Here is a 25,921-nt window from a genome sequence, read left to right as displayed (position 1 = left end):
TGCTAGCACTTTCCTGTGAGCCCACCCCAAACTAGACTGACCGTGCAAAGAAAGGTGGGCAGAGCTGCCAGAAACACTTGGGTATCTTGTCCTTGCTGCAGCATCCCAATCTCATTCTTTAGAGTGATATCTCTAGTTGGGTAGGTATCTCATACATATAGCATTCATATAAGACAAAATTATGCGGTTTTCTGCCATCCATTTAGGTGGAAGCTGCATACTTCATCACAGTTAAAAAAAATCTAGAAAGGTAGAGAACAGAACCAATGGGTAAGACAATTTTCTTTCTCACAGCCTCGGGTGGGGGGGAGTGGGAGGAGGGAGCAATGAAAGTCCTTTAGTGTATGTCTAAAACTGTTCCGATTCACGCAAGTCACTTAAATATGCTTACTTTTGATAGCAATGTGTTGCAATTCATATTTTTTATAACAACTTCTACAATCTTGATATTCACTGCATATATATACAAAATGTTTCTATTTCTGTGTTTTTAAACAAATATATTTCTAGGGGTTAGACAACTTCAAAGTTGGTGCTTTTTAACCTATTTGCAAGCTTTACTTACAAATAAAAATTTGGATTGTGAAACCCTCTGCTCCTTGAAGTTTGAATTTTGTGGAGGTTAATCTGCTTTACAAAACATTTTAAAGATGATAATGTCACTGTGTAAGTTCTTCATAAATTTTTTTCTTGTACTCTTTAGTTGTACATATTGAAATCCAAGTATAGAAATCTACTAAGCAAGAAGGTGAAAGGTAATGTATTTAGTCTAATGTTGTAAACTGGCAAAAAGACAGAGAACAAACAATAGGAACAACCAGTGAGTTTGCAGATGGCTAATAGTTTACCTGGATGCTCCAGGCTCCACATTGGGTCAGATGGTGTTTATTAAAAAGCTGGGGAGGGTGGAGAGAGTACAGAAGGAATGCTGCTTGCAGAGAAGATACATGTTTTAGACTCATTAAGACTCTGAATTGTAAGGCTCTTCAAAAGGACCTAATAAACCTACCTAAAGAGCAGATAAAACTGTTGAAAAATGCAAAATAGAGCATGCTGGAAAGAAGTAATTTGGAGTTTTTGTGAATGCTGTCAGGTCCTGGAATGAAATTGTAAGCATTCAAGAGAGAGGCCCAGTTATCACAAAATGGGATGAAATCACCAGTATGGCATATAGGAACAATGGATTAACTCTTATTGCTTTCATTGGGAGAGAGAAAATGCTGTATTTGTGTGTTTGTCATCAGGTATACGCTCAAGGTTGTGTGTGTCTCTTGCTCAGTGCAAAACAGCATTAAAAGGGAGGAAACTAAAACGCTAGAAAGCAGAAGACTGGAATAGAGTAATATTTAAAGTATAGTTAATGCTATCAAAAAGTCAAGTAGGGCAGCATATCCCTTCTGGTGATTGTAAGACATCTACAAAAAGATTTAAGCAAAGAATGAAGAATGAAAATTGGAGAATCAAACTATACAATTCTAGAAATCATTGGAAGCAGGGGAAGGCTTTGGTAGGAGGATCATCAACAGGACCACCTCAGTTAGTGAAGAGATAAATAAGATATGACATGAACAAATGTAGTCATTAGCACGGAGAAGGCAAACCAAGTCCTTCAGTTTATTCTGTTTCACATTTTAAAGCAACATGTTTTAAAACCAGTATATTAAAAAGGGTTTTCTGTGCAATGCATATTTAAGCTATGCTGTTTAAATATGGTACCATTCATGCTGAGAAATTGGCCTCAAAAAAGGATGTAACTTAAAAAACCAACCTATACCAGATGGCAAACTTTTATAGAATCAGATTTTTCAAAGACAAATATATTGTGGCATAAAGCAATAATTAATAAATGTTAAGAAGAAACTTACTATTCAGGCAGGTCTTTTAATAATTGTTAATTGCAGGATTTCTTGATCCTGGTGGCAGTTTCAGTGGAGAGGCACTGTTTCATGGGCATGGGTCAGTGGTGCGATCTGGTATTGGTGATGTCTTTCCGGGTCTGCCATACGCGCTACTTGAAATATTAGTGTTTTGTAATGGCCAGTGCTCGCTTAACTTCACTGCTATTTTGAGCTACAGAAGAGAAGTAATGCAGTGAACAGTTAGATGAGAAATAGTGCTGAAGCAGGGGTGCAAATGCAGTAGTAGTAAATAAACGTCTTATTTTCATTGGGTTCTTTTTATCTAATTGCACTAAAGGGGATGTAAATAGCAAGACAGGGATCAACATTTGAACTCTGTTTAAACTGTTAGTGGAAAACAGTTTTGGACACTTTATAGCTCAGTATTATCTGTGTCGGCCACCTTACAAAATCAGCCTACCTGGATATACTGAACAAGAGATTTGGGTTTCTCTGTTGCTTCGATGAGAACTGGAGCGCCCTACCTGACTTCCACAGATCTTAAGAAACTTTATCAAGTACTTGATGGCTTTAGCAGGCCTATTTGTGGTTTGACTAGTGCTCAAAACCTATGCTGCAGCACACTAAGTTTTAAACTGTTTTCATCTTCATGTGCAAAAGTTGGTTAAATTTTAAAAAACATTGGGCTTGCGAGTTGTTTAAAACCCACAGCTGTGTTTGTGTCTTGCTGACAGGGCCTCAGTTCTCCTTGTTTTCAAGGTCTGTTTACTCTTTCCCCTTCTACCTCCCCAAAATCTTGTGTCCCTTCAGTCCTGGACAGCAATTCCTATTCCTGTTGGCTTTTCTCCCTGAAAGGTGACCCAGTGCCCATCTGTACGATCGTGGGGCTGGCCATTACTTCACATCCCTTCTGAGAGGCGAAATGTTTAATCCACATGTCTCTCCAAGGCGATAAGTGAGCAGAGCATTAAATGAGTGCTAAGATCTTTGCCAGCACTGATTTAAGTAAGAGGGACATAGTGTATTATGTGTTTGGAATTTAGGCCAAGCCGGCAGGACATGGAGGTTAATGCCGTTTTGCAGTGAACTCTGGTAGAAGTGTGAAGCAGGCGGTGTGCGGTTGGGGAAGTTACGTGCGCGTTTGCCTAGAGAACACAGCAGCAAAGACCAAACCTACTCCTAACGTTTAGTCAGTGCTTGGTTAGTTTCCTGATATTCTTTTTAGAATTTTTTTTCTTTTTGGAATCAAACACCAAAATTGAGGTCATGGTTGAAATTTAAAAGTTAGGTGAAATCTATTCCTGGGGATTTTATTGTGCTTTTGTGCTGTATAACACTGGCTCAATTGTAGTGATTCCCTAGGATTAATACCCATTTTTTAAGCATCCTAGATAATAAAATCAGGCAAGAGCAGCAGCTTTTTGTTTATAGTCAGTTCCATGTGTTGGAGCTCTTCTCAAAACTATGAATACTCTTGTATTTGGTTAAGTAGTTTTAGCACTTCACAATCTGCCTTACATGCCCTTACTTTCATGCTGCTCTGAACACACAGGCTGAGACACGGAGAAGAAGAAACAGGCTGGGGCAGGTGGGAGGAGAAAGCAGCGTTCCTGGGGCTGTGTTGTTACGCCACGATCCTAGGTATTTACGTTATGACTTACATGGAGATCAGACTTGGGGACCCCTTTCCTTTGCCCTCAGCACTGTCCCTGAGAACACAGTAAGATGCCATGGTTTCTTCAAGAAGCTTACAACTCAAATAGATTGGGGAAAAAAAAAAAAAAATCAGAAGCAAGGAAATAGAAATCAGAATTGAAATAACTTGCCCAAGGTCAAATAGGAACTCAGTGGCAGAGCCCCAGATGAAGCCCCAGACCTCTGGCTCAAGCTTGGTGCCCTGTTGTGATGCCCATTTCTTTCCACAAGGAGCTGTTTCTCCATTAGATTTTACTGCTGGAAGAGGAGTTCTGGTAGTCACCCTCTGGTTTCCATTTTGGTCATTCTTCAAGACACATCTTGAAAACTGTTCTGTACAAGCAAGCTTGAACTATGAATCAGCTGAAATTACTGAAAATGCTGTTAATGTGCCAGTATTTCTTTAAAAGTTGACCTGTAGATACAAACTGTGCCTCGCACATGTCACATTATGCTAGAGATCGTTGGATTTTACTAAAAGGTGCACAGATAGTAAAACGCTGAAAAAGTGCTAATCAGTAATAGCGAATAGTTTAAAAAGAGCAAGGCAGGAATATGTTCCCATAAAATATTCATTGAAAAAGCTTGAATAATGAAAATAATGCTTAAAATAAAAGACTGTTAGTAGATAATTAATTAAGAAAAAAGTAAATTAGTCTTAAATTGTTTGCTATGGATAGTTAGCCCATTTAATAAGAATTATCATCTTCCAGGCAAATGGCAGAGAGCTAGTAAATAGGTTTTTTCCTGGGAACTGGCTAGAGGGGAGAGCAGCTTTTTTTCACACATCTAAGTTTTAGTCACTTATCATTCTGAAGTCAATTCAGAGCTTCTGGCAGTTTATGTAATCTTAACCCACTCTTCCCACTTTTGTTGCAGAATTCTCAATCAGGTAGAGTCCTTTTTAGTTACATCACTGCTATTTCATTAAGAAGGAAATATGATTTTAGTAACAAAGTGTGCCTTTGGCTTTGCGTTATCATCATGAGAGAGCAGTTAGGTTTTGTCCTCATCACAGAACACAGTGCTTTTCAAACACTGCTGTTGTTAAGAAGCACCTCAAATAGCATGATGTTGGCCGTGACTTCTCAGGCACCTTTTCCTACAGCTTACAAGACCGCTGATAATCTGTGTGCAGCTGTCCTGGGTGCCTGAGAGAGAAGTGCCCTGACATGTTGCAGGGGGCAGAGGTGGCACTGGAGCCCCCGTGTAGAGCTCTGCTGGGGAAGGACCAAGCCACCATCGGTGGTTGACTCTTCTCACACTTCAGTGGTTTTTGGCAGAAGTATCTGGCAGACCATACTATGAAACTAAATCCCCCTCTCTGCTTTTCAGTGTTGTTCAATAGCTCAGTGGGAGAAATAAGGATGGGGTGGAGAAACCTAGGGATTTAGGGAATGCAAATGCTTCATGTCGTGCTCTATGGGACCACATTCTGGTATCACACTGGCTTTATCCTGGCCTGGTTCCAGCTACTGCCATGGAGTTAACATTAACTGTACTCCAGTATTTACGAAAATGTAAAGTAGGTTCTCTCCTTAAGCATTGTGCATATATCTAGCAAATAGTAAATAGGATTAGAAGAAGACAACAAGTTAACCAACAATAATAATACGTTAGCTGTCTTTTCCCTACAGCCATCTTATTTCCTGCTGCCTTTCCTATGGGATTACAGGTATTCATCTGGTCAGATATTGTCCTGGTATGTTCCTACAAGGATTCCCACTGAGTTCAGCGCAACTTGCTCATGTCTGTCTCTGGGCATCATACAGTGTGTTCCTGGGTTAGGAGAGTGCCAAGAAATTATCTACAGGAGGCAAAAGTAGAGTACAGAGGAGGGGAGAAGTGTTTTGTTTTGTTTTTTTTAAATAGGTGAGAAATGACTATGACAAAAATCCTGCTCTAACTCATGAATGCAACCCAACACCTGAATAACTGAAACCAGATTTTGCCCCAATTACTGGAAAGTAATTCTTCTCCTGTCTTTATGACCTGTATTTCTCTTAATAGGAAGCTTCAACTTCATAAAAAGAAAGAAAACTCAGCCCTAACTCAAAAGTAAGTTGATGGGGGAAATGTTTTAACTTTAAAAAATACACACCCCACTCGGTGAACCTTTTGAGACCTGCAAACGTTTAAGAAGGGGGAAAAAAAAAAACCAAACAACACAGCAGCTGCAATTTGAAAAACAACACGCTGACGCTAAAAATAAGTAATTTTAATCATAAGTACCTCCTAGCTTATTTGCAGATAGTTGTACACTCTGAGAAGAAAAAAAAAAAACTGTAATAGGCCTTAGGTCAGCTGCATTGATTTAATGCATTACTTAGGCTGCCAGAGCAGAGGTAGAATCTCCTCGCACTGCATTAGGAGCGCCTCAAGCCTCCGTGACTCCTTTTGATCAAATCTCTGTGAAAGATGAGTGTCATGCCCTCTTCAAGCCAGCTGTGAGGGGACTGCCCTGCGACTGGAGGAGCACGCTGGAGCACACCACTCAGGGGCAGCGAGGTGAGAGCTGGCTGCAGAGGTGAGAGGCAGACACAACTTCGTACTGTAGGTCTGGAGAACACCAAGGGGGAGGATCTTATTTCACTCCCCTGTGTACAGCCTGAGCATACATCAGACCTTGAGGTGCTCAGAGTCAGACAAGAGTAAAGAGGCGTGTGATGGTTCTGCCTTAGTACTTGTACAGGCAGGAGTGTTTCCAGTACTTCTTTGTACAACTCACTGAGGGAATGGGAAACTGTTTTATAGCTCTGGAAACATAAGCACAGTAAGAATGTCTGAGGTAAGGAAAGTTCTTTGCAGTTCTATATGAATGTGTATTTTTACTGTGCAACTTTTACTTGTGGTTATGCACTGTGGAGATATAAAAAATCCTGTACTGGTGTTGTTTTGGGTAATGAACAATGGAGATGAGAGCTGTAGGGAGCTGTACTCTCCATTTCTTAATTACAAAAAGATACTGTGAAAGTAGAAAACTAGTTTATGTAAAAAATCCTGGTTTTCTTTCTGCTGTGCACTGTAAACAACTGTATGACTTTTCTGTTCTACAGTAAGTAATGCAGAATTGCAGGCTGATTATAATAAGCAGAGCCATCACTTGTGTAATTGTTTTCCAATTGAAGTAGTAGCATGTAAATCATAAATACTTGACAATGTTTAATTGTATAAGTCCTCAATATACATTAATAGCAATAAAATCTGTGATTTGTGACTCAGATGTGTTCTGAGTCAAGTGCTTTAAGCAGATACATTATCATTATCGTGACGTATAAATGCACTGGAGAGCAGACAACAATGTAATTTCACTACGAAGTTCTTTAGAAATTACCACTAAAGTGGAGTCTAATGTATGCCCTTGATATACAATTTATTGTTGACTATTTAGCATCCAGAAAATAAGGCCAGTAATTCTTAGGATCAGTCTGTTTGTATTTTGGGGCGGGGGGGCAGGGGGAGAATGAGTGTGTGTTTGTGTGTGTTTCTGTGTGTGTAGGGGGGGGTCTGGTTTTTTAAATATATTGTGCTAATTAAGAGGTTAAATGGATCAGAATACAAGACGCTTATTTAATTTATTTTGATTTTTTTTTTTTCATCACATAGAAAAATAAACATGGTTTAATTGTCAGCTCATACATAATGAGGTTTTGTTAGATGTGTTTAAGATACAGCATTTTACTTTCTGGTTTATTAATTGGCCAAATACTTCCAGTCCTCTGTGTAACAAATCCTTGGTTTAAAAATGAGGAGAGGGCAGATCGCTAACCCAGGGGAGGGCTACTGATATACACAGGCTGTGGTTTATCCTTCTGTAAAATCCTATGGATAAGAAGTGACACTATTCCCCCCCCCCCCTTTCTTTTTTTCTTTTTTTTTCTGTTTTTTTTTCTTTTTTTATTTTTTATGTTTTTCAGTTTGATTAACCTGGGAGACAGGCAGCATTCTGATATTTTGGGGATGTGGGAGAGAGAAAATGAAATTAACTGGTTTTGTTTTAATTTAAAACAAACTATTGTGTGAAAGGCATTTAGCAGGCAATTTTCACATCTGATCTAAAGTTGGAGTTTATTGTGCTCCTTTAGTTGAGAATGTTGTTCAAGCGATTTCTATATAAATTTTTGTAATTCATGTAACTACTTGGCTTCTTGAACCTCGGGAGCTGATTGTTTGTCTTATCTTTCGGTGAGCTAACTCTGCGTTATGTTGCAAAACCTTGGGGCATGTTGTGTTTCTTCGTGTTCCTGCAGTCTGCAAGTGAAGTCAGCTTCATTAGTTTCATGATGGCACATCAGTGCATGGCTGGTGTTGCCGCTTCCTTCAAGCTACTCCCGGAGCATGATCTGGGCTGCCTTGGTTTGGATAAGCTTGTAAGGATTTGTCAGCCAGATGTGACAAGATTGTCAAGAGGCAAGTAAAGAAGGAGATCTGATATTAATCAGTGCATAGCTTGGAGCCAAACTTTCTCAAATGCAGTGTAGTAACATGTTCTTCTCATTTACTGCTTCTCTTTGTGGCTATAGAACTGCCACTGTCTGAATTTGACGGTTAAAAGGGATGCCAGCTAATAGTCTTTAATTGTAAGGATACAATTCTAGGTGGGAAAAGATCATATGCTTCTATTTTTAACATCCTTTTGGAAAATACAGTTCTGTTTACTGCAGTTTGCTGAAAAATATGCAAGTGTTATGTTAGACAGAGTCTCTGTTTCTGTACTTTGGTTTTAAAATACTGAAATTGTGGCTCAGCTCTCAGCGCTGGAGGAGTGGGAGGTGGGGAGCCTCACTCCACTTCAGGTCATGGTGCAAAGTAGGACTAGCATTATTTTTAACTACTAACAACAGTGCATGTTGGTTTTCTTTGTTCTAGTGATTAGAACAATATACACTGAAGAATACCTTTCTAATTTCTTCTTTTACAGAAAAGGGAAAAAATATGGACTTTCAAAGAACGTATCATGTATATTTCATTAGATCTATTTACCATTATGTGTATAATGCTAATAAGTTTTCATTATAATCAGTATAATTACGCATTTCTCTCTGAATTAAATTGGAGTTTTTAGTAGTTTGCAGCTTAATCAGACTTTTGTTTTAACAATAGGTGAACGAGTAAAAAGTAACTAATGTTACAGAAAATACATTTATGTTGTACTTAAAATATGGATTTTTGCTTGATTGATTTTTAAAAAGTAATTGTTCTGTTTAATCTTTGAACTACCAAACCATCTACAACCTATTTAGAACCCTAAAAATGATGGTATCTGCAAACATATCTGAACCTGCGGGAGAGCTAAATCTTCACAGAAACAGTGTTTTGTTGGGCCACTTCATGGGCTTTACTATAGCTGAGATGAAATTCTGCCTACCTAGGGTGCAAAAAGGTTTGGCCTTTTGGTACCAAATGTCTTGACTTCCAGTTTCCATGCCTGTTCCTGATATTGTTAAAAAATCTGTTCGTACAACATTGAGCGTGTCATTCCATTTCCAGTCAAACAAGCCAGTGATTTATTTTACTTTCAGTAATGAAGACTTCATTACTATAATATTAAATATGCCTCTGATAAGAACAGAAATGTTCTTATTTTATTTTAGACTACAGCTTTTGCTACACACAAGTGTTTTAAAAACACCTTTTGTATGATTTGGGATTTGATAAAAATTTTCATGCAAATTTGGGCTAAAATTGAGGTATGGAACTTGAATTCATTATTTCAGCAAAACATCCACCAAATGCAGGGAAGAAAAACTAGGGTTTTGGCCCTCTGGGTCATCTCTTGCCCTTCCTGGCTTCAGTGGTGCAGGAGCTCTCGCAGTTCCTATGCGCTGGGCAGCCAGCAGTTTTTGTCCTAGCAGATGCTGCAGCTGAAGTTTTACAGCAAGTGTCGTCTTTCTTCTTTTTAGTTTTTATTTCTTCTTATTTTATTGCTAATTGCTATCTAAAAAATCTGCTTAGGGACTAAAATTTCAGTATTCAGACTCAAAAAAAATATTATTGAGGGAATGAGGAAAAGTGAAAATTTCTAACAGACTTCCGTCATTTTGGAATAAAGAACAATCACATTTTCATTCCACCTTTAAAACCATGGTAGGATTATTTCTTTAACCCCAAACTTTTTGCTTCAGATTTCGAATATAGCTGATTATCAGTGAGAAATGGGTATTTTTTCTTATGAAAGTAGCTATTTAAACTGATGTCTGAAAGCCATTTAAAATTTCCTCACCTGTGTTCAATAAAAAGGAATACTAAATTTTAAATTGTGAAATTACCAATGGAGCTACACTGTTGCGTAAAATATTGCATAACTGTAGCACCATAGATAGTATCACGTGTATGTGTACAAATCCTGTTTGGGTTTAAAATTTATGAAATTGCATTAAATGAAATTGTGTAACGCTAAATATTTCAGAGTGCTGTTAGTTTTCTTTTATTCTTTAATCTATATCCTTTCTCTGTAACAGGAAAAAAGGAAAAAAGTTTAAGCATGCATATTTTATGGCTTTGAGACTTAGGCAGCGGGGTGAGGAGCTGAAAAAGTTAGGATTGTCTTTGAAACATTAACTCACCCACATCGCGCACACATAACATTTTATAAACTAGGTAAAGAGTTGAAGGCATATTTTAAAGGGTTTACATGTTTTAAAGGGCTTGCAGTAGATTTATACTAGTATTCTTCATTTCTCTGATACTTGTGCATTTGTGTTTATAACACTTATTTCTTGCTAACATAGGGCTTGGAGTTAAATATGTAATTAAACTTTAGTTCATGGATAGATGTGTAGTTTCAGAATTTAACGTGGTATGCATAGCATGTCAGTATGGGTAAATAGTATGTGTGCAATTTATTTGCTAGATTAAATAGCATCTAGTGCTTTATCATAAGAAATTTCACACCATTTCTATCCAGTGACTTATCCTTACCCCCAAAGCCTGAGCAGTTTTTCTCATCAGTACGCAGCAATCTGTTACTCATTTTTTAAATGCACTAAGAATTTCTCCTGTAAATTTATTAAAAAGCGAAGTTACTTTAATATCTTGTGATAGAGACTGCTTAATACTCAGCAAAATGTAAGGGTTTCTGACGTACACTGGCTAGGGCAGGTATGCCATGGGAACTGCAGCATTGTAGTCTGTTTCAGAATCAAAAGTAAATAAGCACTGTAAGATAATGATAATGTGGCATTTTTCATTCCTCAATTTGTATTTCTTGTTTTCTTTTCCAAACCGAACGGTAAAAGAGGCTGTAAATACATTCCCGAGTTTGACCAAGCTGTCTGTCAGCACACACCTGTTGTTAACAAGTGAGATTAATTGCAGCGTAAGCCAATGTATCTACAAGCACGTTACTGAACAGCAAAATTAAGTTTTACTGTCCAGTGCTTTTTGTTTAAAGAGTAGCAGTCTGAGTGTGTGTGCTCTCTCTCACACACACACACACACAGACGCACGCATTCTTTTCTCTTTATAATTATTTTGACAGTGCCATTAACAAGAGTTGCCCTAAGGGGCCCTTTAGGGTAAGTGACATGCATGAGGAGTGATTTTCATCCCACAAGTTATGCTGTGATTAAAGTTTGGCCTTGTAGTGTGCTGCCTTTCTCAGAAATGGCTCCCTTCTGCTTCCTCGCCCGGCTGCGTTGCCCGAGACTGCCCAGAGCTCGTCTCCGTTAGCCGCGAAAGCTGCCGCTGAGCCTGAATTGGCTGTATGCTTGTGAGTCTGTATTTAGTTTAGTCCCTTATCTCAGCTCCTCGGTCTCAGAAGTGTTCTCAGTTAGAAAAACGTTTTAACAAGTGGCAACATGTGGACTCGTGGCCCATAATTCAGTAGCCAGCTAAACTGTCTTTTAAATCCACAAACATGGTCGATTTGACGGGGTGGTGCCATCGTGTGAAGGTATTACCTAATTTCAGTTCCATCTTACTGAGCTTTTGCACTTCCCCCCCTCACTTTTTGGCTCTTTTTGAGGATGTTTTAGTCAATTATTACAAGGACAATTAAACATTTTCAGCTCAAGGTGGTCAACTGCACCCACAAGAGAGAGATTTGGTCAAATTCTAGGCCAAAATTGGCTTTGTTCAGCCCCACTGAGGGAGAGGGTAACGGGGTAATGCAACTTGCTGCAGGATTGAGTTGTAAATACTCTGCTTACGTGTATTCTCAGGCTGTGGCTGTTTAAAAGGAGGTCAGGTTTTGGTATCTGACCCCAAATAAACAATATGAATATATACATAAGGATCCAGATAATTAATGGGATGTGTTTTGTGGTCTTATCTAGAAAATGTATTCAACTTGTGGCCTTTGTGTTCTTTTAGGAGTAAAAATCATAACATAATTTCCCCACAGAGAAGGGATAAGTGGGAGTTGAGTGGTATCAGCACCAGCCAAAATTTTCAGCACAATAGGTGTTAAGTTCAACTCCTACATCCATGTTTGGCCTCTGAAACAAAAGCTTTTTGTCTGGATTTTCAAAGGTTCTTGCACCTCCTGAGCTTGGTAGGAGCATACATGGTCAGCATGTATGAAAACCAGCCCAGTTATTGAGGAGCCATGGTGGATTTAGGAACCGAGTCGTGAATAACTTTGTGTTTAGTGGCACTGTAAGGCAAGTCGTGGCCCATCTCCATCTTTCCCGTCTCTCTCCTAGTTGGTCTCTTAAGCAGGAGACAAGAATTTTGCTAACTTATTTTACTAATAAGCAGTTCACCAAATGAATCATCTAGGGCTAGCATTTTAAACATGTCTGTTAATGGAGAAGGTTGGAGCTATTTGGTCAGTGCTGTTTACTCTGTCACATCTGTGTGCAACTTTTCTCAACTTAATTAAAAGCTCAAAATATGGAAGATATCAGACTTTTCTGGATACAACAAACTGTAAGGCTTGTTTGCTTCTCATGAAAGATGTTTGTTGTTACTTATTGTGTTTATTAAATAACTGTATGAAGGGCAGCTGGTACTTTGTAAGAAACATTTTTTGTGACATAAGACTGTGGAAATAGTGTGTGTGGCATTCAGTCTGATCTAATTAGAAATCTTATAAGGACCTTTTCCTTGTTTTAATAACTTCGCATAATTACTTATTTTAGTCTTAAGTATTTTTAAACTTTAGTATAGAAACAGCAGAACTTGCACCAACCAAATGTACTTGAGTAGGCATGAATGTACATGAATGGAAGTCCCTTTGTTTCAAGAGCTGAGGTTGTTAAAGGCAGGCAGTGTACGTATGCTATCGGTGGTGTGTACCTTACCAGTACAGCTTTGACCTCAGCCATAACTGAGGACCTTAAACACATGACAGAAGAAAACACTACAGTACCGAGCTGAACATGTGCAGGCTGTAGCATGGGCCAAGTCTACTTTGTCCACAGTAACTCTCAAATTGGCCTTGCTGTCAGGCCTGTACACATGCAAGTGCATTTCAGTGCACTGTTGCTTGGTGAGAGTCTCCCTTTTCCCCATTCCCTGTGTGTCCTCCCAGCTCTATTTACAGGCAGCGAAGGGTTTCCACATTCTGTCCATCCTCCAGGCATCCCGTTTCCTCTTTGAAGTGAGCATGTCAGGAAGAAGAAAATGGCCCAGAGCCTTTCCTTGAAGATGCTGCAAGGGCCCTCCTAATGTTCTCTGCAGGCAGATGGGATCCATAGCCTTACTAAGCTTGGAATACGTTGAAAAATTCAAGGAACAATAGAGATATAAGATGCTTAATCTAAACTCTAACAGATAAAATATTAACATGCCGTTTAGGCTTAATTGTTGGGCTATGTCTTCACCAAGCACTTACACCATCTGGAGCATCCCAACACAGAATATACAGGAATACGTTTTAGTTCCAATAAACTGCAGGGAGCTCAACAGAGTATCAAAAACTGAAGTCTGTGTTTAGGAAGAACACGCACAAGGGCTAAACACATACTATAGAGTGGACAGGGTGGATACAAATATATGCGGGATAGATGAAAAAACCAAATATTACTAGTGTGATACAGATAGGCACAGCTGGGTTGTGATACAGTGAAAGTAAGGTGGACAAAAGGTAAATTGAGAACTTGTTTTAAATCATGACAAAACTGACAGATGGTATTATTTATCAGTGGAATACATTCCTAGGGGAAGTGGCAAAAGCTGCCTGACGAAAAATGGACAAAGCAAAGCTTTGCTTGTTCTATGACGTGGAAAAGTACGGCATTGACAGAGATGCTTAAGAGAAGGTTTTTTCTAATTCATCTCTGCTTTCAGTGGTCGTTCAAAGGATTCAAATGCAGAAGTAATCAAATGTAACGGGGTGATGGAAAAGGAAGACTCATTTAAACTTTGCAAGCGCAAGAAACCCAGTGGATAACAGTAAAACAGGAAAGAAAACAAATTGGACAGGAAGGCAACTTTGCACTCCTGTATAGTTACTGTTCTTTACTGAAAAATGCACACAGATTTGGATTTGGCCTTTGATTTAGCTGTGGACTGTACTTTTAATTTAAGACATGGTAAACATATCCATCCCTTTACTTCCCTTGTAAATCTTTTGCAAGGTGCAAGCAAGAAAATATTTCCTAATAACCAGACATATGTCCCATGTTTAATTTTATTTCTACAAACCAAAAAGAGAGCTTAATTTCTGTGGATTATTCTTAATATGTACTCTAGGAAGTAAAAAGGCTTTCATGTTTTAGCTGATTGGCAGGAAAAAAAAAAAATCCTAATGCTTTACAAATTGATCCTCTTCCCCTGTTATAAATCTTGTCTCTTCCTCCACAAGTGTTCTTACTGTGGAGCCATTGCAAGTCTATTCTGCAGAAATGGGACACATCCCAGTTCTTTCCTATAGGATATGTGCTCACCGGAGCCCATATCTTGGAGGGTTGAATATATTCAGTGGGATTACTTTTTCTGTGAAATGAAGGTGAGATGGCCATAGAAGATATGGCTTGTTGCTAGAAGCCCCCAGTAAAGGACATGAAAAGCGCTATTTGTTATATCTCATCTAATGAAAGTTTCTCTTACACATTTCTTTTGTATTTCTTCTTCAAACTTGCATTTTAAACTGATAAGAATTTCCAGTCCCTGCTTGCCAAAGATGTTCCTGTAACACAGCATCAGTGACACCATTTTGTCAGTAATCCACGTAGCAGAGCAGCGAAGCTCTTGTGCTCTTCATGCAATGGTAGCAGCTTCAAAAAAGGCAGTTTCTAAAGTGAGGGGCAGATTTGTGCAAAGACAAGTGTTTTTCTTGGATGCCAGAAACAAGTGAGGGTGCTGACCTGTGCATTACTGCTGCTAAATACTAGCAGGGTAATCTGGGACTTGCTATTCCATTTTACTGGTGTCTGCACTTGCAGCTCTCGCTGCATGCAGAGAGCCAGACTGGCTTTCTAGCGTGAGCAGAGATGTCTAACTCAGTCCTGACAGGGTCTTCAATATTTACTTACTTTTTAATTTATTTCCCAAGCCAAAGTGCTGTCAAACCGGAATCCACTTAACACTGAATGAGATTTGATACAGTTATACTGCCCTTGCTGCATTTTTTTAAACCTGCTGTTAGTGTGTTGCAAGTGAGCATAGGTCCCAAAAGGCTTCAGGAGAGCATAGATGATCTCAAACTTGCTTTATGAAACGAAGCCTGATTATATACCCAGAGTCAGAATGAATTTGTGCCATTAGCCTGTGCTTTTCTTTAGCTGTGAAGGCTGCGAGTGGGTTGCAAAGAAATGTTCAGTAACTTTTGAAGCATAATCGAAGCTACGTCAATATCTGGCAAAAAAGATATCAGCGGTCGTGACTTTCAGGCAACAGATGCTAAGATTTCTTTTTCAGTGATTAGTAGTTAGATGTTTTTCAGTGGCCACTTTAATGGTTAATCTGTCTTTCTTGTAATGAGTAATCATTTGTATTAAAAATCTGACGTTCAGATTCCCACAGTCATGCTGGTAAAACCACAGAAAATTTTGATCAGAATTTTCAACTCTATTTAAAAAAAAAATGAAGAAAGTGTTGCTGATAATGGATTTGGAAAGATCCATTTGTGAGGGAGAAAGTGACTGGAAAGCAATAACAAGATCCTTGATGATAGCATAAGATTTATTTTTTAAAACATCTGTCTTATGTTTCTGGAAAATAAAACTAAATAATAGACCAAATGAAAGGATTGCACTTTAAAAAATTTCCACTTTAATTTCCATCTACATTTCCGATCTTGTAATTACGATTTTGAACCTTTACATGTATGCAATACAGAAAGTTATTCCTTTGTTCTGTAGAATGAAATTGTGTGTACATTCCACTTGTTGGGAAAATAAAGCTCATTAAAAGACTTGATATAATTACAGTACCTTAGAACAGGCATATTAAGGATAGTAGGATTAACAGGCAAAAGACAAGCATGTTAATGTCATGAAGTTTTGCTAAGTTTCTCTTCATTAAACTCCAATATAAGTTAATTTGGGAGATAATCAAAGTGCATCTTTTACAAGTGCCTTTTTAAGTTGAACAATGAATGAAGATTTAAAATTGTGACTCACTGATTATTTTAAAAGTTAATTTTGCCATGTTATGTATTCTCTGTGACTATATTAACAAAAACGTTGCTAGAAAAGTTTTAGGAGACAGCGGCTCTGACAAGCACAAATGAAGGGAAGCGCTCCCAACCTGAAAATCACACTTGTTTCTTCTCAGGGATTCTTACAAGTAATTTTTGAAGTCAGCGACAGATCCCTGATTTGAGGGTATACCTTTGATATGTTAGCAGTGTGCAAGCTAACTACATCTAAGACTGGTGTCCAGAAGCAGTAATGTATTGACTTGAGAGGGGATCAATTCCATATTTAGAATAGAAGGGGAACTCTACTCCCTTTCTAATAACTGCTTTCATGTATGTAAAATGAAGTGTCCTCCTTCTACTTTTTCTGGTTTTTGCATGGGCAGTCTGCTACACATACACGGGAAGACAAAATAAATACATGTACCATATAGAAGAAAGATCTTACGCAAAGCTATGACATGCAAAATTTTGTGCTTAGACTTTCTTGTTTAAGTACACAAATTAAGAAGAAAAAATAGTTTTAAAGGTCAGTGGTTTGTGGAACATGTCCAAAGGAAAAGGAATGAAAAAAATTTTGAAATCTCAATTAACTTATCATCATGACAGCTTTTTTCATTGTGCATATTTCAGTTACTTCTTGCAGAAAAAGGAAGTACTCTTTTGTAATTTTGTCTGGAGGGACTGCAAAAGATGCATTCATGGAATGCACTGTAGCTTACCAAACCTAGCAGGGTTGCCTATGGAAGGGGTTCAGTCTGTGCAAGTCACAGAATATTATGTATGTACAGAGATAGAAGATTTGTACTGCATTATTGCTTGATATCTTGTGATAGAAATGAATCATCAGCCAACTACACTTTTTTTCCAAGCTTTCCATAAGAAATTTATGGCTTTTTATTGTTATATGAAAGTATTTTAGCATCTAAGTGAAAATATAGCCTCCATTAAAGTGAAGCAATTCTCACTGCATAGGGTATTGATGTGTATTTTATGACTTTATGGGGAGCACAGAGCTTTTCTCAAGAATTCAGTATTTTGCAATGGCTTCTTTAAAAGATTAAAGGCAAAGCGATTCAGAGATTTCAATAGCCCTGTTGCCACTTGTTCCGATCCTTCAAATAAAGATGAATCTCAGCATCAAGTCACTGCAGTTTGGAGATGTGCATGTAAGCTAACTCCTTGATAAGCCAGCTACTGAGATTTTAAAATCTCAGTCCAAATCCAGTCATGTAAAGCACTGGGCATCCAAATGTCCTGCAAATGCTTGTTTGTAGTAGACTGTTAATGTAGTGTCCTCTTCTGCCCCGAGTCAGTCAAATTCTTCAAGCTTAAAGAAATGCCCATTGCAAACCCCAGTGAAACTACCTTCCTCTCATGCCCTTTTCATTTCAAACATTTCCTGCATCCATCTTTCTTAGCCTGATTGTCCAAAAACTAGCTTCTTTTTATGTTTCCCAAAAGTGCCAGTGTGGGGATGCCTGCATTGAAAACATGTTACTTTTTTCTTCAAGTCTTGTCTTGCTTTTCTATGGATATTAATAAGTAGTGGAAGTCCCCATTTTGCATAAGACCTTAGGATCAGGAGTAGCAGCCAGTAGTGAGCAGAACTTTGCCGTATTTCATGTTTGCCTCTCCGTACTTTAAAATGCAAAACATTTTGTTTTAAAAACAGAAAAATGCAGACATGTTACAATTGCATAATCTAACTTTTTTTTTGTATTCCAGTGCAGACTTTCTGCACATTAATTTCTTCACTTTCCCTCCCTTAATAAATATTCCATTTATGCAGGAACTAGTCTCAGTATGAGATCTAAGCAATACAGAATCCTGCAAATGCTTTGCTCTATAGCAATCCCTATGGAGCTTTAACTAGGACCTCAAAGTTGTCTGTCTGCCTTCTGCAGCAGATGGGCACATACAGAAGAAAGCATATATTCCAGGAAGCAAGTTTGTATTACCCTGTTGATTAGGAATATCTGAATACTATTTTGATTTGCATTATAGATGACCTTGGTGAGAGTAAAGTGATGCACAAATTGAACTGTGCAACTGGTTGCTATCTGTTGCGTGCTCTATTTTGCCTATTACCTTTCAAGCATTTCACTTACAAAATGTAAGACAAAAGGTCTTCAAGGAGTTGGAGTACTTTTTGGTGAGCTTTGTTACTGAGAAGTGTTAGCGAACTGCTGTATCTTTGACAGAATACATATGTCCTATGTGGATACTGCTGTATGTGAGGGATGGCATCCGTGCAGAGCTAACGCATTGCTCATTAGAACTTACTATATTGCTGTACAGAGTTCCAGCAAAACTTCAAGAGAGTGGGACTTTCATCTGTATGTCTTTGTTTTCAAACCTTCCTGAAAGAAGCGAACTTTCACCTAAGCTATGATCTTCATGTATGCACAAGAACGCTTTATTATTGTTACAAACGTGCTTCAGCCTAAATAAATCCACAGAAGTGTTGCTACTTATGTCATCTAATGTTTTGCTTCCATAATATTTAAGTGTTCTAGCTGGTGACTGAGTCTCTTTAAAGCAGAGGTAGTCTTGCATAACTCAGGTTTTGCCTGGATTACTTATACTGCACATTGATATGTATGTGCTGGTATGTTACCTCTGTCTTCATATGGATTCTATGGGTGTATTGTATATGCATAATCTGCACACTCTAGCTGGTGTTTATATATTACCTATCATCCTTTCTATTGATTTCCAGGCTATCCGATGCACTCTGGTGAACTGTAGTTGTCAGTGTTTCAAACCTGGGAAAATAAATCAGCGACAATGTGACCAATGCCGGCATGGATGGGTAGCACATGGTAATACTTGTTCTTACAATCTATGTAAAACCTTTTAGGATCCTCCTCACTATAGCATGCTTTTTGTGTCACCCCTCACCCTCCCACACCCCAAATTAGTTACATTCAATTCTATCTATCTCTTGTGACTCAAGTTTATTTACATTGTTTTCTTTTATTTTCAGCCCTGAGCAAATTAAGGATTCCCAACCTCTACCCATCAAGCCAGGTAGAAATAGTTCAATCCAATGTTGTCTTTGATATCAGTAGCCTCATGTTGTATGGAACCCAAGCCATTCCTGTGCGCCTTAAAATTCTGCTAGATCGACTTTTCAGTGTTCTGAAGCAGGAAGAAGTGATACAGATTCTCCATGCTCTGGATTGGACGCTACAGGATTATATACGTGGCTATGTGCTACAGGTATTTAGAGGGGCTTTTTTAATACAAATATGATAGCTAAGTAGTATTCATAATGTTCTCTAGCTTAATCCTATCAGTGGTTCACAACGCGTTAACAGCGTGGTACATCTGAAAGGCAGTAATAGACTTGTACAAACTTGGCGCCAGAAAAGAAAGGGTGGATTTTTGGTCGTTGTTCTCTTGTTAGTCAGACTTAACTGAAATCTTCCTACTTTGCTCAAATCTATCAACAAAGATAAGCCAAGATAAAAAGAAAAAGTTACGGGAATGTATCAAAGTAAAGGCTTCAGAACTTGCACTAGTATTATTTAAACAGTGAGTTTACTTTTATACAGCAGAATAATACATTGACAAATAAACTTGCCATCATTTTAAACGCCAGGGACAATATTCATCTCTGATGTAGTGCTACTGACCTTACTGGAGCTACATGAAGGATGAATTCGGCCCTATGTGCTTACACTGATGTTAGTCCTTGCTACTGTGGAAGTTACCTTTTATGTAAAGTAACATTATGATCTTACATTATGACACAAATCAATATTTAATGGTCTTGATAATCTTGCTTTTTAGTGTTAGGATTAAAAATATGGAATCAATTACCTTGAACCTCTACCACATGAAAAATTTATAATGTTACGTTCTTCATCATCTTAGAAACTCTTACATGCACTGTGAAGAATCTCAGTAGGCCATCAAATACATGTTCTGTGATAAAATATTTATTGTAGTTATTGGGAAAAGTTAGGCATAGCTAGAGTTTGAAAGAACTCCAACACTCTAGTGTAATTACAGCTGTGCTCTGTGAACACTGGCAATAGATCAATACAGGTTCATTTGTTCTCTGATCTTAGTTGCTTGGAAGATTATTAAACTTGCAATGAAAGAATACTTGACTTAAATGAGGAACTAAATCTTGGTCTGATTGCTCTATCTCTGCTGTCTGTACTTACATGATACTAACTGTTGTTCAAATGACGTGTCTTAATTTTTGTGGAAAAAAAATAGTTTATTGGAAAGTATTACTCTTAGGTCAGAAAGAAATAATATCACCAATGTGGTAAAATTTGGAAGAAGCTATCGCAGAATTGGCATTAATCTCTCGTTAAATAGAATGATTTTATGATTTCACTAGAGGAGGATTTTTAGTCCCTGAAAAACTGAGAGTTTGGGGGGGAGGGGTTTTTTGTTTGCCTTAACTAATGTCTGACTCATTTAAATATTTTTGGCTTTAGGATGCTTCAGGAAAGGTGCTGGATCACTGGAGCATAATGACAACTGAGGAAGAATTGGCTACTTTGCAGCAGTTTCTTCGTTTTGGAGAAACTAAGTCCATTGTAGAGTTAATGGCAATTCAAGAGAAAGAAGGGCAATCAATTATAATACCACCACCAACTGCCAATTTGGATATTAGGGCATTCATTGAGAGCTGCAATCAACACAGTCCTAATTTTTCTGCATCCTTGGACAAAATGAGTCCCACCAACATTCATCCGTTTGAGAATATTGTAAATAATATGGCTTTCATGCTGCCGTTTCAGTTTTTCAGTCCAGTGCCTCCACCTTTGATAGGCTCACCACCAGAAAGGCATTTGATTGAGCAAGGTCAAGACCATAGCAATGAAACTAAACAAGATGTTCAGATACCATTTTCTGAAAGCAGCTTCTTAACTTCTAGTTCTGCACCATTTCAAGTTGAAAATGAGAGGAGCATAAATGGTCCAGATGTCACCACTAAAACAGAAGATGATGCCCTTTTAAGTGATTCCAGTTCACATAATACAGCAGCAAAGCTTGAAATGACAGCACTATCTCCAGAAAACAAAATGAAATCTGTTGAAAAAAATGGCACTGGGCCAAGGAAAGGGCGTGTTTTCTGCACTGCATGTGAAAAGACATTTTATGACAAAGGTACTTTGAAAATACATTACAATGCTGTTCATCTGAAGATAAAGCACAAATGTACAATTGAGGGCTGCAATATGGTATTTAGCTCTTTGCGTAGTCGAAATCGTCATAGTGCAAATCCTAACCCCAGACTCCATATGCCAATGAACAGAAATAACAGGGATAAAGATCTAAGAAATGGTTTGACCATTGCTGGACCTGGAGATAGTAAAAGGACAGAATTTACAATTTTAACTCCGGATAGCAGAACTATTACCAGCTATGCCAGCTCCTGTACAGATTCCAAGGGTCAGGCTGGATTCCCTAGTATTGGACAGAATGGTGTCCTCTTTCCAAACCTGAAGACAGTACAGCCTGTTCTTCCTTTTTATCGTAGTCCAGTCACACCAGCTGAGCTTGCTAATACTCCAGGTACTCTTCCTTCTCTGCCTCTTGTTTCTTCCTCAATACCAGAGCAGCTTGTTTCAAATGAATTGCCATTTGACATGCTACCCAAGAAGAAATCTCGTAAATCAAGTATGCCTATTAAGATAGAGAAAGAAGCTGTTGAGACACCTAACGAAAGTAGTGATGTTGCCAGTTCTGAAGATGATACCCGTCTGCAAGTGGTAAGCGATGGAGAGCTTGAGACCTGTGAGCATAAGATAGAGAAGCGGGTGACCGACAGGGTGGAAAAGCACCCCCATTCAGGTAATTCATGGAAATCTGTCTCTGGGGTAGAGGGCCCAAAGTATTTTGAATCTGTCTTTGCGCCAAATAACAAATACATCGAGGATATCTCTGAGAATGAATTGCATCACTGTGAGAAAGAGGTTAAACCAGAAGAAAACCAACCATTAAAAATAGTTTCCCATGAGATTATGTATGAAGATCCAAAACACCACCACAATGATGTTATAAAACCAATGACTGAACCCCCCATGTATATTAAAGAGCAGTCAAAGCGCAGGATTCCTAAAAGTGACTGCCCTGAATTGCAACACCACTTGCTGACCGGGGGCTTTTTCAGCACTTTGTCAAACAGGGGTGCTGCCATTCCTTGTTTTGAAGACTCTAAAGATATGGATCATGTCAGTCAACATGCACTAGGGATTCAGAAGGAAGAAAGCCGCTTTCATTGTGACATCTGTAAGAAGACTTTTAAAAACCCTTACAGTGTAAAAATGCATTTTAAAAATGTACATCTCAAAGAAATGCATATTTGCACAGTTGAGGGCTGTAATGCTGCTTTCCCTTCTCGTAGAAGTCGAGACAGGTAAGAAAATTATGAACAAAATTGTATTTATTTTACCATCACAATGGAGCCTAATTTGAAATTAAAATGAGTGTTTGAGGAATGGAGCCTGCAAAGATTTTCTGTGTATCCTCGTATAACAGGTACGATAACTTATCAGAACATTCATGAAATGAAAATCCATTGAAAGAAACATTTCCTTTCCACTAGACCACGAGATATTAAATAAAGCCATGAAAATTTCATAACTGATAAAGATTGCAATAGTTGAAAGAATACTTTAGAACATAAAGGGAAAGCCACAAGGGTATGAATTCAGCAATTTTCCAGTAGATGCATGTGTGGACTTATATGTTTAATATGTACTTTCACGTGTGTTATAATGTATACATTGTTCTTTAATGAAAAAGCAATGAAATGAATTCAGGAAATCTTCAGTTGCCCTTGTCCTTGCTTTACTCAAGGATTTTGAACAGACTGGTGGGAAAAAGCCCATAAGAAAAGCAAGATTACTCTATGTCAGTACAAAATCAACATTACTCAGTTCTAGTTGAACTAACACTATCTGGTGTGTATCCACATCGGTAGTGCTTTTATGGGAGATTACATACTAATTCCTAAACCGTATCATGAGCTTGATTCAGTTTACTGTTAGCTGCAGTATTGTGTTGCTGTAAATCATTTTATTTCAGCCTATTATGCACATAGACTGAGAAACAAGAACTGAAGCTTTATCATTGACCATCAGATATGTATCTGAATTGATAAGTGATAGCTAACAAACCTGTTAAAGTGTGACTAAGTGGTGTAAGTTTTCTAACTCCCCAGTAACAGTGTTACAGCAGCTCTTGGCTGCAGGGAGCATGCCTGGATAGTAGTTCAGAGTGACACAAGGTTTAGATTGTCTGTAATCTGCTAGGAGTGCTGGAGCCAGCTGATGCAGTCCAGAGAGAGGATGAGCCAGTCTCTGAGGACTGGCCGCTGTATCTGAGATGCACAGATTCATCTGCTGCTGGCAGGGCTTCATACCCTGGTCTGCTGCCTGCATCTTCCCAGATGTGAATTCCTCTCCACTGTAATTGTGATACGGGCCACAGGAAAGAAGGCCAGCAGTAAGATTTGCATTCACATGCCACGAATTCCTTCCCACACCAATACATTCAGTTAAGTTTTAACATAGGTGCTTTTGGAAGATGGTTTATTAAAAACAAAACAAAAAAAAAGCCAATTCACAGGAAAGTTCACAAGCTTTGTGCAAAACAGGAGTTATTTGGAACAACTTTGCAGAAGTTTCTAGACTTTAACGTAGAGTGCTGTGACTGCAAGTGCAAAATATTTCTGTGCCCTGTTGAACAGTTCATGGTTTGGATTAAACCGTGATGGCAAGGGGAAAAATGAATGTTTTCTGTGTCTTGCAATAAACTGAATCTTTTAGCCAGAGCCTGGAAGTTCCCAGTGAGCTAATTGATAGTGTTCAATGAGGAGCAGTGATTTTGTATGTTTTGGTGGTTTTAAACTGAATCCAGAGATGCCCATTCAAAAACTGCAAGTTGCATAAAATGCAGTATTCCTTTCTTCAAGGAAATTCCTGTCAAGGAAAAGCTCTGTACTGATGTGTACAGCTGTATCCTGGCACATGGTTACAGTACTTGAGATCATCAATACTTTTTGCAGACTCAGGTGTCACTCCTTTCCTGCTTTGTCCATTGGGAAAGAATCTTGTTTCTTCCCCCGTTCAGTCCATTCTCTTATCTCCGTTCAGTATACAGGTTTTTAGTCTGTCCCCCAACTCTCTTAGGCCCAGCGCTAGATCTGGTGGAGCAGACAGCTAGCCACAATGCAGGAGAGAATCTGAGACATTGATTTCTGTAGAGTTATTTCTGATACATGCCAGTGCAAGCAAGTTCAGATGCCCAGTCACATGTGTAAATCATCCGTGTGCACTCCCAGTGTGGCAGTTGGTCAAATTAGAAATATACAGTTCATGCATGCTACTAAATATTGATTTTTTTCTTTGTTAATGATCATTATGAAACAGCTGTTAAGTGAGGCGAAACACTTCCTTGCTAAGCTTGTCTTTGTTCTTCTAGACATAGTTCAAACCTAAATCTTCATCATAAGCTTCTGACTAAAGATACACTGGAATTCAACAACCATTTCAATGCAACATACCTCTTGAAAGACATGGCTAAGGAGTTTTGTCAAGATGTCTCTTTAAAACAACATGTTGGACATACTTCTGTAATCTTCAAAGGAATGAACAGAACAGGCAGCTTTGTTTTTCCAGTGAGCAAAATTAGAGAACCCTGTTCTGAGAGTTATGGATATGATCCATTGAATGACGGAGCCGTTCTGGATCTAAGCACTACTTCCAGCATTAAATCTGAGAGCAGTGCTCATTCTTCTTGGGATTCTGATGGAGGAAGTGAAATATGCGCCATGCCCTTGGATGATAGTGATGAAAGCTGTGAAGGACCCAGCCTAATGCCCAATGATGAACTCTACCAAGACTGTACTTTAATTGAGAAAGCTAATCAAAACTTTACAAATTTACCTTCCAGTTTGCCAATCACTTGTCATATATGTCAGAAAACTTACAGTAATAAAGGAACTTTCAGGGCTCATTACAAAACTGTGCATCTCCGCCAGCTCCACAAATGTAAAGTCCCAGGTTGCAACACAATGTTTTCATCTGTTCGCAGTCGGAACAGGCACAGTCAAAACCCTAATCTGCACAAAAGTCTGGCTGGGTCACCAACTAGCCTACAGTAAGATCATGCTGATCTTAATTTATTTCTGCTAAGAATTAATTATTTCAATTACGGAATGTGTTAACATTAGTTTTATTTAAACTCATTTGACTTCTAGCCCACTCAACAACCACAGTCACATTCTTTTCTCCTGTGTGTGCTCTCCAGCAGTTTCATTTACCAAAGCTTGGTGCTGTAGTTTTTGTGCAATTGTTTGGTTTGGTGTTAAGTGGCTGAGGCTTCCGTAAGGAAAAGAAAGCATCTTAGAAATGGGGGAAATATGGAGACATTAACTAAAGTATTTCTGATACCTGTGAAGTATTACGTGCCAACAATAGGAGCTTCAAATGCGAACCATCGTCCCTTGTGTTTACATGTTAAACGGGTTGTGTCGTGTAAGAAATGAGTAATGATTGGGGTGAGTTTCCTCTGCTTGGGTTGAGAGTTTTGGGGCTACCATTTCGTTCCTGAGACCATAGTCTGAAGCTGACTTGCAGTATTAGTTGAACGTGGTATTTGCAGTTTACTATATTCCAACATTCAAAAGATAAAATACAGATTTGGGAAGACTTTGCATACAGTCCAAATCTTCTGAAAATCCTGCAGTCCTTACTCTTTAAGTTGGCATTTCACTTGAATAAAGATTGCAGTATTTTGGCATTCTTAGAATTTAATACCATTTGCTTTGCAAAAGGAGGGGCTACCTAACTTGGCAAGGTTGCCT

At 38.5% G+C, this 25,921-nt stretch overlaps 1 protein-coding gene across 1 annotated transcript; it reads left to right on the top strand.

The window, feature by feature from the left end:
- Window positions 1–8,024: 8,024 nt before the first annotated feature.
- BNC1 (basonuclin zinc finger protein 1) lies at window positions 8,025–25,219 on the top strand (the record flags this gene model as incomplete). Its single annotated transcript, XM_082321467.1, is given in 6 exon segments — window positions 8,025–8,088; window positions 8,091–8,101; window positions 18,803–18,905; window positions 19,070–19,305; window positions 20,541–22,468; window positions 24,538–25,219. Coding segments are annotated over 6 exon segments (3,024 nt in total).
- Window positions 25,220–25,921: the final 702 nt, after the last annotated feature.

This window comes from Platalea leucorodia (assembly GCF_965183815.1).
Source record: "Platalea leucorodia genome assembly, chromosome: 9".
NCBI lineage: Eukaryota > Metazoa > Chordata > Aves > Pelecaniformes > Threskiornithidae > Platalea > Platalea leucorodia.
Note: the sequence above shows the minus strand (reverse complement) of the source record. Positions and strands in the feature narration are given on the sequence as shown.